The following is a 15,335-nucleotide window of genomic DNA, read 5'->3' as shown; positions in this document are numbered from 1 at the left end:
GTCCTTTGAAATCAAGATGGAGGCAGCCATGCCCCCAAGCTCTGCCAGGCACAGCCCACGCCTTACCGGGCGCTGGAACAGCACCTGGGGCAGCCAAGGAAAGAGTGCTGGCAAGTGAGGTGGTCCAGGGAGAGTCAGGCACAAGCAAAGCCTTCTTTGCATTCTTCCATTGTCTTGGAAAATGGTTCCTGGCTTCTTTGAGATGGCTGACTAATCCCCCTATCAGTCGTCTCTTGGCCACACCCTACGTGTTCTCTCCTGAGGACTTTCTCATTCTCTTCAATACGCATACGGATACGCTCAGAATTTTCCAAATCTTTAAGTTCTGTGCTCTGCTTCTTTCCGATTAACAATTCCAACTTTGAGCCGTTTCTCTTTTTTCACATTTTACTAGAAGCAGTCGAGACAAACCAGGCCACTCCTTCAACCCTTGGCTTCAAAAGCGCTTCAGCTAAATCTCTAATTTCATCCCTTGCAAGTTCTACCTTCCACAAAACACTAGAACCCGAACACAACTTCTTTCAAGTGTTTGGCCACTTTGTAACCGGCACGGCCTGTCCTGCAGTTTCCAGTAACATGTTCCTCACTTCGGTCTGAGGCCCCATCCTTCACTAACCACATTCCACCATCTTTCTGTTCAGGATCTCTGTTCTCTGAGCAGAGTGAGGCTTTCTCTACAGCCCTCCTCTTCCCTTTCTGAGCTCGTACCAGAAACACCCTTAAAAGTCCACTAATGGCCTCTTCCAGAATGCACCCCCATCTTCCAGTCTCTGCCCACAACCCAGTTCCGAAGCCACCTCACCATTTAGCCATTTGTCATAGCAGCACCCCCGCTACTCGGTGCCCATTTTTGTCTTAGTCGGTTCGAGGCTGCTACAAGAAGGTACCATAGACTGGGTGGCTGATAAACAACGGAAATGTATTTGTCACACTTCTGGAGGCTAGAAATCCAAGATCATGGTGTTTTGTTCCGGGTGGCAGACTTCTTATTGTACCCTCACGTGGCAGGCAGCAAGCTCCCTCCTGACTCTAATGAAGGCACGAACCCCATTCGTCAGGGCTCTCCCTCCCCATACCCTAAGCACCTGCCAAAGGCCCCACCTGCAAATACCATCATGTTGGATACTAGGTTTCAACATGTGAATCTGAAGGGGACGCGAACATTTAAACTATAGTAGTTGTCCTTTCTGATTTCTTGCAATTACGAATGGGGACGATGCAGTGGAGTGAGGGGGGTTTAAATCTCCAAGTGACTCTAAAAAAATGATGCTTAGAGCTCAGCCAGATTTTCTATTCGTTCCTTCAACCATTCATTCAACCAGTCAGTCATCCGACAAGTATTTTATTGAGCACCTACAACACACCAGGCTATATTCCAGGAGCCGGGAAGATGGCAGTCTCACGGAGCCGACAGCCTAGTGGGGGATACAGTACAATGCAGGATCATATCTGGCCCAGAAAAACAAAGCCAGAACATAATGCACAGACCTAAAGGAAGTTAAGCTATTCAGACGAGAACATCAAGAATCCTGCCTGAAGGGTCACATCCAGGCAAACCCTTGCACATACCTCTTGTCCGCTCCCCACCCTCCTGGACTTCCCCTATGAAACCCCTCTCTCAGGAAAGGTTCAAACCAAGTCAGTCACACTTCGATACAGATGCCTGACCCACCATTCCTCTCAGAAGTGTCTGCATTTCATGACGTGTAGACATGAGGAGTTCCTAGGCAGCAGGAAGGGATTTTAAGCACCTTCGCAGGGTCGTGCATCTGTTTCCAAGGAAACATTTATCATGCACCTGTTCTGTTGTAGGAGCAGCATTTGGCCTGTTTAGGCAGCAGTGAATAATCCATTTGCCGTGAAACACACAGAGCCTGAAGGGAAGCATGCTTGATACTCTCTGCCCCCTCCAGATGCTCTGTCCACCCTTCTCCGTCCAGCCCTGTTGCCTAGGAGGCTGGCCTCTGAGGACTGCACTGAAGGGCTTTTTTCTTTTTTGTGCGGTTCAGTTAAAGGGAGTCCCCAGCTGGAAATGGAGAAGGGGAGGAAAAGAGAGGGCCAGATCCTTATTTCTCTGCTCCCTCCCTGCCTGGCTGCTGGCTGGCAGGGGCTGTGTCCCCCTCCCAAAGATCGTGGCTCCCAATTAGGGTCCCCTCGCATACCTACAGCGACAGCTTTAGCTGGAGCTCTCTCTAATCATCTCTGCACACCGCCCCTGCAGGTGCCCCTCGAAGGGGTAAAAGGTCCATGCTGGTGTCCCACCACGCCTAGATGGTAGTCTCCTCCCTGCCCTCTCCCTCGCGGCCCCATTCTCAAGGACACAGCCAGCAACAGCAGCGATGCTCTCAGATCAGACGCTGACTCTGGGCACCAGCTTCATTTGTAAGCTCCAAGGCTTAGGAGGGACAGGAGAACTGGTGAACGTTCTATAAATGGTGCTTCCTCTTGAGCTTAGCGGTGACTCACCTCCAAACAGAACCAAACTCAGGGCAGTTACTGGAGTGACCCCAGCCCCTTGTGCAGAGGGGCAAAGCCTCTGAGCCGCCATGGCTTACCTTTCTGTGTTCAGTGGAGGGCTGTGGGCAGACGAGCTGGAATCCAAGCAGCAGGAGGGAACCCAGGACACTGAGAAGGAAAAACAGCAACAGGCAGGGCTGTGAGTATGTTCCAGGAAGCGGCATCCAGCTGAAGGCAGCAGCTCTGCCCCATCGCTGGAAGGGAGAGAACAGTCCAAGCCGGGCCCCGGGGACGTGACCCAGTGAAGGTGCACAGGGCCAGCAGCCTCATGGGAGGGGAGGCAGCACGGGGCTGTGGGCTCGGCCAAGGCACGGGGCAGATCTGGGATCAAACCCTCTACCACTTACCAGCAGGGTTTCCGGGTCAGGATATGTAACCTCCTGAGCCTCAGTCTCCTCCCGTGGAAGATGGGGCGACGGACACAGAGAAAGTGTTAGTGCGTGCGTGTTCCCACTGGAGCTGGTAAGGTCAGGCTGGGGCTCTGAGCCTGGCCAGGGAAGCCCCTCTCCAACACGCCCTGCTTCCCTGGGAGCCTTTCCTCTGCTCGTCCTTGGCCCTTTCGTGTCACATATGTTCTCCATGGGCAGGATTAGCTGCGTTAAGCCTGACTGTCACCAGCCCTGATTAGGACTTGTCATCAAATAAAGGGAAGGTACGAACAGGAGCCAGCTGGCCCTGAGACAGCATGGTGTGCTAGGAGAGATGACGCTTTGGATTCAAACGCATTGAGGCTGGAATCCCAGCCCCACCATCCCCATCTGGGGGATTCCGGGCAAGCCGATGTCTCTGACTCCCCACGTTCTCACCTTCTATACGGATCACGGAAGACGACAGAGGTGAAAGCGCCCACACAGTGAGTTAGTCACAGGAGACACAAGCACTGTCAGTTCATTTAAATCCCCAAAGTCCCTTGACTTGAAATCAGCCATGGCCTTGCTTTGAGCATCCCTGTAAAAAGGCCCCTTGTCCTACTTAGCTGTCTTCTGAATCCTTTTTTAAGCTTTAACCCCGAGGACAGTTAAGTGACCCAGTGGTTCTCAACCTTTTTGAGGCTTCCAACACAACTGTGAGATGTGAAACACTGCCCCCAGTCCGAGCGAAACTCACCGTGTGGAGTCACTGATGCGGACATCAAGAACCTCTCGGGACGTGGAGGTTAGGGCTGGTGGAGTTAGAGAAGAGAAAGCTCCCCACCGTCTCTAAGTATCTTCAGTTCTACCCAAAGCCCCTCTTTGTATGAAATCAGCCAGATCCTAGCAGACCACCCAGAATGCCTGTGGACAGACCTGTCAGAGACAGCAACGGGACGGGAAGCCGGGCGAAGGGATACGGAACGAGGTGTCAGATACATCCTTGTCATTGTTGTCTCAGAGTTGCAGCCAAGGCCCCAGAGCTGAGGGCCAAGAGCATTTATTACATATGTACGCACACATTTCAAAAAAGAGGGGCTGCATCGTCTATTCAGGACCAGAAAAGGAAGTGTCCCCTCTGCCCCGTCCCTGTTCCACGTTGTAGCCCCTCACCACCTCCACCTGTACAGGGAACAACTGAAGACTGAGACAAGTTTGCCCTGCGTGGATTTCTTCGAATATTTACACAGAAGTGCTGAGCACAGCCCCCTACTCTCCTCCTGTAGGAGAGGAAAACCTGGGGCTCTCTCCCAAGCCAAACAAGGAGGACTACCATTTAGAGAGCTTTATCTGAGACCCCAAGTTCAGGTTATAAGGACTGGTGCCAGATTCTCCCCCAAAACCTAGCTGGGGTGTCTAGGAGGGCAGAGTGGACAGAGTGGGCTGGAAGGGGAACAGCCCGTATTTCTACAGCAAGCAGGGCCAGAAGATGCGGGCTTTTTCCCATCAACTGTATACAGGTGTACAATGTGTATACAGGTTGCCTAGAAAGGAGCTCATCGAAGGCTGCTTGCCGGGTTAGGCGATGATGTGTGGCGGGTACCTGTGGAGTACAGGAGCTAGGAGGAGGGTCATAAGGGGATGTGCAGCAGGCGACCCCCAAGTGAGGACGAAGTCCTCCAAAGGACCAGCCCTGAGAGAGGAGACATCTGCCGACCTGAGGGCAGCAACACCAGATCACCAAGGGCACCGCGCCCATGGAAAACCTTGGCCCCCTACGTCTCCCTGGCTCCACCCAGGAGCCTCTAACAATGGCAGAGGGAGAGGCTGGGAAGAGAGCTGGGCATGTGGTGTGAAGAAACCAGCCACGCCCCCTCTTCCTGCGACAGGTGTCTGAGGCCCCTCCCAGTCCACGGAGAGGAGAGACTCTGCGGGAGGAAAGATATTACCAATCAATGAGAGATTGAAATTCTTCAAGCTGACTAGACTTCCTTTATAACGTAGCATATCTATACACAAAATCTTTTCAAGCAGGGTGTCTATCCAGAAAAATAGGGTATGAAATCAGTCGCAAAGAGAATCAAAGAGTTGGTTTACGACATGCTTGAGGATCTAGGCCAGGGCTGTCCAACGGAATTTTCTACAATGATGGAAGTGTTCTCTTTCTGCACTAGCCAACGCACAGGTACAGGGATCTGTGCTGTTCCGCAGGCACACGGGGAGCTGGTGGTGCAGGTCTAGGTGGTGAAGTTACTCACGTCGTAGATTCATACCAAAAACTACTGAAGGAAAACCAGAGCTGAAGCTTCTAAAAGAACGGCCGTTGGACCAATGAAGCCATCCCCTCCCACACATACACACAACTTTTCTGGGCTTTGTGATACTTGAAAACGACACTGCTCGTTAACCTGCACCCAACCAGAAAACTGCCCAAGAGGTCCTCCCGCCACAAGGCAGGGGCATCTAAAAAATGGGTGTGAACACGCTGGAAGGAAGAGAACAGGTATTTTCTAGCTACATCCTTAGTGGATCCAGTTTGTCCTCCAAACCAAGGAACACACGCATCACGACGAGGGAGTCCCCGCTCCTTAGTTACACAACCTTGGCCAAATCATCCCCATACCTGTTTCCTCATTGGGAAAATGGGAATAATATGACCCACCCCGTCCACCTCAAATGAGCCACTGCCTGTCATGAACTCGCACCTGCAACCCTGAATCGTAGTAACATGTTCTGGCACTGTTTACTCGTTTAAAAAAGAAAACCAGATGGGCGTGGTTTTGTTAAAAACAAAAACAAAAACAAACAACAGCTCCATAAATGTGTTACACCTCAGCCCAAGCCACATATTTGCGATGCAGTCGGGAGCCCTTCTGCATAACGACTCATCCCAGGCTGCCCTTCCCCGACTTAGAGGAGGGAAGATTCTGGGTCATTCCAAGACGCCTGGTCAACTCTACTCCCAGATACTTCTACAGCTCGTTCCCTCCCCTCTTTCGGGTGTCTGCCCAAAGCTGTCCCTTCTCCATAACGCCCTCCCAGCCTGTACGGAAGAACCTTATTTTTCTCCACAGCACTGACTATCGCACAGACTGCATCTTCATTCCTTGAAATCTCCCTCTCCACCCACTAGAACAGAGGCTCTGTGAGATCAGGCAGTTGATTTTGTCACTCCTTTACTCCCCGGCATCTAGCAGAGGGTCTTCTATACAGAAAAAGCTTAATTTAGCGAGTTGACGAATGATGTCACATCATCTTGACAACCTATGAAATCTCAAGATAGATGGAAATAGTGTGAATTAACATATTCAAAAATGCCCAAAGTCACTTCGGAAGGTTTTAGAAGGTATCCTATGAAGGCTTTATAAAAATCAGCCGTGCTTTTGAATTTCCACGTGATGCCCCCCCAAATTTACTCTCCTAGGATCGACACGAGGTATGGCAGCAAAATGTTTACCAGTGCCTCTTGGTGTAAAAATGCAACTCAAATTATATTTAGATGTTCAAATACTTCTTTTCTTCATTGAGCTGGGTCCTCGTGAAGTTAAATACATAGGGGTACCCAATAAAATTCATTCTGGAATAAAATCTTAGTTATTAAATGGGCTCTGCTCTGAATGGAATAGAATAAATTCCCCCAGAGGGGAAATTATTCTTTGGGCTGTAATAACAGCAGCCAGAGCAATATATTACCCCAGAGGCCAGATGAAACTCTGCCAAGGGCTGGAAGTTTCCCACCCATGCTCAGTAGGCTCTGTTTTAGGATACCCCACCCTGCTCACACATACCTATCTAATTGGTAGTCCATAGCTGTGCCCACACCGCTTCAAAACACCAACGATCTAGCCCAAATCCTTGTTCCTCCTGACCCAATTCAAAATTAACGTCTGGGGAATGGGACAGCATGTGTATGTCTGTGTGTGTGCAACTCGTGTGTTATTTCACTTTGATAGTTTGCTTTGGCAGACTGCTCCACGCTTGCAACGTTTTGACAGATTGAAGGCTACCAGGGCCTTTGGCAAACAAATCATACACTCCCCTCCAAGCGGCGGGGGAAGCCACATTCCTACCAAGACTTTCTGATTCACCTTGCAGTAGAAACAACCCAACCTTGCACACCAAAGCACACAGGGGGAAAAAAAAAATGCCATCTACCCAGTGTCGTTGTAGATTTTAAACACTCCATCATTTCATTTCCTCCTGTAGAAAATAATACTCATTGAAATTCAGTACAAGATTTACATCATGGAACCAGGGCTCTGCTCTGGGCTTCTGGATTTTCCTTGGCCAACCGCTCCCCACCCTCCACATCAACCATCCTCAACTCCAGGGAGGATGGATCATGTCACAACCACTGTGTTCCTAGGATTACCTCAATGAACTCAACACCACTTGAGCATATCAAGTAACAAAACAAGGAAAACAGGGGTGGGGGGAAACCCACCTTACTTCTTTTCTTCTTCAGTTAATACAACCCAAGAGATATTTGGGGAGCAGTTGGGAAACTAATAAAATTATACTGACCTTAGCAAAAGAAAGCCAAAATCTTAGCACTGAAGTGAAATCTCTACCTACTGCTCTCTGGAGCTGAAAAAGTTTTGCTAAGCATGCATTTCACCAGCTTAACCCTCCGCCTTTCTCTGACAGCAGTTAAGAGTAAAGGCAGCAAGAGAGGGAGACAGGTGACAAATGACATTCGACCATGAAGACTTGATGGCTATCCATGATCTCAACGCTTACGAGTATTATTTCATTGAATCTCCACAACCATCCCGCCAGACGCTTTCGTTATATTCACTCTGCAGGTGAGGAAATTGAGGCACAGAGAGGCGAAGTCATTTATCGAAGGGCACACACACCTAAGTGGCAAAGGCTGATTTCAAAGCCAGCAGTCAGACCCTTGGCCTGGACCCTTAACCACCGTGCTCTGGGGCCTCATTAACACAACACACCTTTAAACCAAGCATTTGCATTTCATCACATCAATTTTCTTCCCCGTTCTTACGAGGCTGTGGCTTCACACATCTGTTTCACTTTCTGTCATGCTTGCAAAAATAATCAGAAAGTAAGTATATGTGATAAAACCTGGTTTATCCAGCCTCACAAGAGAACATTCTAAGGTTTAAAATAATGGAAGCCGACCATTTCAATCCCAAACTTACAAAAATGCACTCTATTTATTTTCCTGATTTCTTATACGGAGTATACTGAGCGTAAGTAACCTTTTTTAGATGGCTCAGAATCGCCAGCATGATTATCAAGCCATCTGTGGAGCACAAGGTGGTGGCCTTGGAGCTGAGGAGGTTGAAAGGCCCAGACGCCTGGGATTCTCTGAACCCCCAGCCTGCCCTTCGCTGTCTCCTGCCAGCCATCAGGCATCGCTTGCTGTGCTGTGGACAAGCCTGTGCCCTCTCAACTCGGCTTCCTTTAGGTAGGCCTCGGCCTCAGAACCAAGCTGAACCCAAAGTAAGACCGACAGGCTCGGCGCAAGGGCCTGCCTACCTTTCGTGGGTGAATGTTTCCAATTTAGAGCATGGATTTACAGACACCTATTGTATGTATATTGGTTTTTATTGCTGATTTCCAGGTTCTCAACCCTTGCGGCCATTTGTGTTCTCTGGACCAGGGCCTCTGGCAAAGTGAGGTGTCTGTCACGGCACAGCTCTTTAAGACCCATCATCCGTTGGTAACTTCCCCTCCTCAATGGCAGATTTCTCAAGGAAATGGTTTCTGATCCATCTTTGCAGCTAGTTGACAATCAGCAGAGCTCTGGTCCCATCTCAGGACCAATGAATAGCGAGTGAATGAAAGAATTGGGAGGATGGAATGAAGTGAGAGAGAAAGAAGAACCAGAGGGAGGGAAGAATGATGGCTCACAAAAGAGGTGCAAAGAGCTCCTGTCATAACACTCCAGCAATGAAGTGTTTTCTAAGTGCATCTCAGAATCTCTGTTGGGAATATAAAAGAACAGGAAAAAGGAAGACAATCCTAAATTAGCAAGATTTCCACAAGTTGGCAGTTACGGGTTCCGGTCCCCGGCAGGGGTGGGGGTCAATGTTAACCTGAAGCCTATAAATCCACTTGGGTCCATAAGGAATGGGTAGCTGGCAGCCCAGTGATCACACCTTGACTCCACTGGATGCTTTTGGGTACAGAATGTTCTAGTAAATCCCACAGTCAAGTACTGAGTGATGAGGACATGCTCCAGGTGCAGGGCCGTGCCAGGCATAAAGAAAAATCAATACTGTCTGAATGCCTGCCATCATTTTATAGGTAGGGGTTTGCCAGGGCAGTCCTCCAAAAAACGATTTTATTTCCTCTTAGCCTCGCTGCCTACCATTCAGATGACTCTCCTACCAGGCTTCCCCTAAAAGATTCCAGCAGGCTCTTCCCCGGCATACTCGTACTGTTCTGCTCCCACCAGAGGAGTTGTCTTCATACAGGGTCAACCGTGTTCCCAAACCTGTGTGTGCCCGTTGCTTTGGAATCACATGAAAATATCCGAATAGTACACAAACCCATGACATAGAGCGCAAAAAGAAGGAGTCGTTGTTAGTTGTTTCTACGAAAATGAAGCTGAATGCTTTGGAAAGACTCAGTAAAGGCAAGTAGCCAAGAAAAAAAAAAAAAACTGTTGGCAAATTAGGTGTGGATGAGACAACTGTAAATGATTAGGGGCAAAAATAAAATCTAGAATCATCTGAACTCAGATTGCTTTGCAAATGTCTTTAAATTCTCACTCCACGTTAAAGTAACCCAAATGGAAACCTTAGATAATGTTTATGGGTGTGGTTTGTGCAAGAAGGACAATCAGGGGTTCATGCTCAAAGAAAAGTCCTTGGCCCCGTATCAAAAAATAGTGAGTGAATGTACATGTGTTTTAAGTTAAAAATAAACTGTTAAAGGTGTGTGTGTATCATTTGTATGATTTGCTGCTTTAACCTGCTTTTGTAATTAACTAACAATCCTCATCAGGAAAGAAAAACTTTCTACTTTCTTTCTTTTACCCAAAAGATCATTATCAACTCATTCATTCAATATTCAACAAATGTTCATTAAGTATTAACTGGGTAGTGGTTTAGATGTGGGCTACACAAAGTCTGTCCTGCTCTATTAACATGATGTTTTTTTTTTAATTTTTTTAATGTTTATTTATTTTTGAGAGAGAGAGAGCAAGCATGAGTTGGGTAGGGGGCAGAGAGAGAGGGAGACATAGAATCGGAAGCAGGCTCCAGGCTCCGAGCTGGCAGCACAGAGCCCAACACTGGGCTCGAACTCACGAGCTGTGAGATCATGACCCGAGCCGAAGTCAGACGCTTAACCAACTGAGCCACCCAGGTGCCCCAAACACAATTAAGTTTAACACTAATAATCCAAACCTGACCCCTCCTCCTCTCTTTCCTCCCTCCTTCCTCTACCCTCCTCCTCCCCCTCCCCCTCCTTTCCCCCTTTCTCCTTCCCTTATTTTCTCCTCCTCCACCGCATTTCTTAGTCACTGGCACAGGGACACTGATTGAGCCCATGATCCTTCCCAATGACCACATAGTCCTCCACCCCTGAGGGGAGTCTCCGTTTTCACTGATGGATCATATCTCAAATATCACTATTTTGGTCATCCTCTTTCTTACACACACAGACACATCTTCTCAACACGCTTCTTTTTTCCTTTCTGTATTCAGGATCTTTTTCAGTTGCCCCAAGAACAGCCACCTCTCTCTTTCTCATTTCCTCCGTCCCTTCTGGCTGTATTTCTGAGCGAAGCAGCTGACAGGCATTACAGTAATATTACTGTACTGAAGTGTGTATGAAGGCAAAGAAAAGCCTTACGTTTCAGAAGACTAAAACCAGACACTTGACCTAGGGCCACCAACCTGTAAACCCCTTAAAATGATCCAGACTCCACTTCACAAGACCTATAAAAATCACCATCTACCTCTGTAATCTAATTACGTCTGTATTTCTTCAAACCCTACTCTTCAAAAATAAGGATCACCTAGTCAGCTTTATTTTCTGCCAATTTAACCACTTGTCTGGCATTTTCAACCACTGTGTTTTCCTTTCAAACATAAACACTGTCAACTATACTGAGGTATAGTACGAGGTACAAAATGAGCCCCCGACCATGCAGACCGGCTCTAAATAGATTTTGTTGGCTGGCCATGATTCGTAGCCATCACCACCTGTTATACTAATTCTAGCAGGAAACTGGGTTTGCTTCCGCTCAATCACTGAACAAACACATAGGCTGTAACTGTCATTTAAAAAAAAAAAAAAGTGTACCATTTGGAGCAAGACTTTAAGAAATATATACACTTTGGTATCACTTAGTGTCTTTTCCTCTGTTAACCTGTAACAGGACAAAGACTTCCTAATGTAGCCTTGACTAATCCTTTGGTCCAAATGGATTTTTCCCTTGCCCTGAACGTTGGGTGGCCTCCAGGCTTGCCCAACGTTCAAAGACAACTCGCTAACCAGCTCCATCAAGAGTTAAAACTTGCGTGTTTTTTCTGCTGTGGGGTTAACAGCGATTCTTTTTATTACTGCAGACATTGAGCAAGGCAGAGATACTCTTGCTATGCTAATACTCCAGGCTTTTTGGTCTTTTTCAATGAGGGGGAAGCTGGCTTTCTGCTTCTCTGTGGCTTGGCAAAAACTGGGGAGGGATTTTTAAACTAAATCTCTGCATATCAGAATTGTGAATCCCCCTCAGTGTTTTTTCCTCTCAGGGATTTTCTTGGCAGCTGACTTCTAATCTGGACCTGTTGCCCTATAGGTAGAGAAATCTTCCAGCATTTCCAATTGATCTTTATGCATTTGGTTGCCTTTATTAATATTTTTTTTAAAAAACCTTAAAATTTGTGTGTGTGTGTGTGTGTGTGTGTGTGTGTGTGTGTGATCTACTAATGTTATCAAAGACTTCTGGCTCTTAAAGTAAACATAGCCCTTTCCCCAGAACATTTTCTAAAGCATTAAAACAAAAGTCATTCTAGTTTTTTTTCAGATTAAAATAGATTTATAAGGCCCTTGAAACAGAATGCAAAACGGTTTATGAGTTTTAATGCAAAACCTGGCTCATGAAGAAGGAGACTTCATGGAATCTGCAGCTGAGCTCTTGCAAAGAATCACCCATCCTCAGAGCCCACATTTTCTCTCCCCAACTCCATTCAGCAGAACTCTTGAAGAAACGTCCTGCTCAGTAGGCTTGTTTAAACAGCCGCTTCAGGGGCCTGGTTGCCTCAGTGGGTTAAGCTTTCGACTTCAGCTCAGGTCATGATCTCATGGTTCGTGAGTTGGAGCCCCACATCGGGCTCTGTACTAACAGCTCAGAGCCTGGAGCCTGCCTCAGACTCTGTCTCCCACACTTTCTGCCCCTACCCTGCTCACACTCTGTCTCTCTGTCTCTCTCTCTCTCTCTCTCTCTCTCTCGAGAATAAAATAAACATTAAAAAAAACCTTATAAATAAATAAAATTAAACTAAATTAAATTAAAATAAAATAAACAACCCTTTCAGAAGGACCCTAATCCTGGAGACCTGTCAAGACTTCCAGAGTTCAATCCCAAGGGTAGCAAGGCCACATCTAGCTTTCAACTACTCCCACCCTGCTCATTTCCAACCATGGGCAATTTCTCTGAAATAACGCCCAGCCTGGAGGTGAGCCTCCCCTCGAAGGGAGATGGCTTCCGAACCACCAATCAGATTAGGAGAGGTCAACTGTTTTCACAGAGGCATCAATGAAAATTCCAAAATCCCATCAAGGAAAAAACTTGGGGAGTTCTCCCAAGCAATGGCCTTCCTCGGGCAGCCTGGGTGGCCACATTTTTAAGGGTCCTCAGGACCTGTAGAGGCCTTTCTGCTGCTGGCCAGGCTCCCACTTGGGTACCACATGGCGAACCCACCTTTGGTCATCCTTTGCTGCCCTTTTCAATCCAGTTCAATACGAAACTGTGGCTTCTACTTCTCTGTCTCCCATTGGGGTCCTGGTGCTCAAATATGCTGTGGTTCTGAAGTGATCCAGTGGCCCAAGTGCACTTCTCACTCCCCTGTGGTTGTACAGCATTATTTTGGAGTTTTCACAAACACGATGCATAGCTCATGTCTTGAAATATCTTTTAAATCTATTTTTTAAACTATGGTTTAAAAATGCAAACCTGCTAATTTAGGTTAGTTATCAAATACTATCCCTGAGCAGATGTGGGCTGCCCTGTTAACAGTTGGATTTTGCAGAGACCTCAGAATGGAGCTTTTCCTGACTTCGGTCTGACTGTGACACGCTTGTGAATGACACTAATGAAGAAGGCTGTAGCTCTGCACGGGTCTTTGGACTTCAGGCCTGCACATGTCTGTTCATGTAAAATTATACAAGCAACTACAGACTAGGGCGTGCCCACGCGCACACACACGCGCGCGCGCACACACACACACACACTCCACTCCACTCAATTAAATGCCAGGCATTGGCCTAAGAGCATCTGCCTAGCAAATGCTCTAGCCCTGGTTGGGCAATCACATGTGGCACCACCATAATAACATATTATAAGCCATTTTGCTTTTTATTGTAAGTTCTGAGCATTCAGGGCTAATGTATAGTTACAAAAGAAAAAAAAGTACAAGATATCCTTAGTGATTCAACTTTTAAATAAAAAATTCTTCCTTCCCCGCTTTCTAGATTCTGAGTCTACTTATTTAAAGAGCATCTTGAGATTGCAAGATGAACTTCCTTCAGGAACTGCAATTGCTTACCTTGTGGATCAAGATTTTCTTAATTTTTTTTTAATGTTTATTTAGTTTTCAGAGAGAGAAAGAGAGACAGAGCGTGAGCAGGGGAGGGGCAGAGAGAGAGGGAGACACAGAATCTGAAGCAGGCTCCAGGTCTGAGCTGTCAGCACAGAGCCTGACACAGGGCTCAGACTCACGGACCTCGAGATCATGACCTGAGCCAAAGTTGGACGCTTAACCGACTGAGCCACCCAGGTGCCCCAAGATTTTTTTTTAATGTTTTAATGTTTATTTATCTTTGAGTGAGAGAGACAGAGTGCGAGTGGGAGAGGGGCAGAGAGAGAGAGAGAGAGGGAGACACAGACTCCAAAGCAGGCTCCAGGCTCTGAGCTGTCAGCACAGAGCCTGACACGGGGCTGGAACTCACAGACCTCGCGATCATGACCTGAGCTCAAGTCGGACGCTTAACCGACTGAGCCACCCAGGTGCCCCAAGGCGCCCCAAGGTTTTCTTAATGCTACACAGCTAAAGCAAGTGCAAAATAAGCTAGATGCTAAGGCTGATGTACAGGCTAACATCCATAAATCCCGATTCCAAATTTTGGTGTTTATCAACACAGACTCACTGATCTCATAATATGTAAATATTACAAATCCAAACCTAGGAAACAAATTTAGCTTAATAAAACACTACCGTTAACCATTTTGCATATTGTGTTGTTACAGAGCATTTGGACCAAAGAAGTTTTCAAAGGGTCTATCGGGATCAAATAAAACACGCAGGTGAAGGTCACAGATGTTTTGAGCGGAAGGAACCAGAGATGTCCCTTTTTAAGTACACTGGATCAATTAAGTCCAAGCCAGAGGATAAAATTGGCGTAAGTTCTTCAGGTAATTCCATTGGGCAGCCAGGCTAAATATCCACGCATCCAGGAACGTCTTTATTTAAAAATAAGAATCTGAACCCCAGAGGTCTCCCAGGAACTAGCAGAACACGGGGTTGAACCCAAGTCACTTGGATCTCAGTCCGAGCACCTCCTCCCACAGCACACTACTTGCTAGGCCTCCAGGGCTCTTGTGAATAGCGGACTTATTATACACATGCACGTAGTATATCAACAGTATCACTGATGTGCAGACCCTCAAGGCTAGTTACTATAGAGACTGTAGAGTAAATGCAAATATCGAATTTCCTGTTTTCCTGTTGTCTTTTGAAAAGGTTCTCCACTTACCTGAGAGACCGCATGAAATAAGAAACCATGATGCTGGGCGTCCCGGAAGAAGCAAGGGCTCCTCTGAGATGTTACCAGTTTTCCGCAGATGGGAGTGATGTTCAACTCCTACGGGAGGAACGACAATACTAACTTTAGCATCATTTGCTTAAGAAGATCCTGGAGTCTAAGGGGGCCGATGAAACCGGAAGCGAGCAAATGGAAGCCATTAAAATAAAAACGCCACTGTCCAGTTATGGTTACATTTCCCAATTGAAATTCGAGTATACACGAACATGAGGTAACAGATTTATGGGACATTCAGCACAGGCATTGATCCATAAAAGATGTTCAATAAATTACTATTAGTATGATTATCTCAGACTGGCTAATATCAGAGTCGGCATTAGGCAACCCTACGTTGGAAATCTAGCTCCATCTATTAAAGGCTACATGACCACAGGAAAGTCACTTCGCCTCTGTGTGTTTTGGTTCCGCCAACTGTACATTTAGGGGTAAAAATACCGCCTAACGGGACGC

The 15,335-nt window shown here is 47.0% G+C and overlaps 1 protein-coding gene across 1 annotated transcript in view; it reads right to left on the bottom strand.

The window, feature by feature from the left end:
• The window catches only part of THSD4 (thrombospondin type 1 domain containing 4), a 568,037-nt gene that overhangs the window by 529,556 nt on the left and 23,146 nt on the right, over nt 1-15,335 (bottom strand). The window contains exons 2-3 of the mRNA XM_049611866.1: nt 14,817-14,924; nt 2,556-2,625 (exon numbers count right to left, since the gene is read on the bottom strand). Of these exons, the coding sequence (XP_049467823.1) occupies nt 2,556-2,625; nt 14,817-14,845 (99 nt within the window). The 5' untranslated portion in view covers nt 14,846-14,924. The remainder of the gene's footprint in view (nt 1-2,555; nt 2,626-14,816; nt 14,925-15,335) is intronic.

Source organism: Panthera uncia (genome assembly GCF_023721935.1).
Source record: "Panthera uncia isolate 11264 chromosome B3 unlocalized genomic scaffold, Puncia_PCG_1.0 HiC_scaffold_1, whole genome shotgun sequence".
Classification (NCBI taxonomy): Eukaryota; Metazoa; Chordata; class Mammalia; order Carnivora; family Felidae; genus Panthera; species Panthera uncia.
The sequence above is the reverse complement of the archived record's forward strand: the minus strand, read 5'-3'. Positions and strand labels throughout refer to the sequence as shown.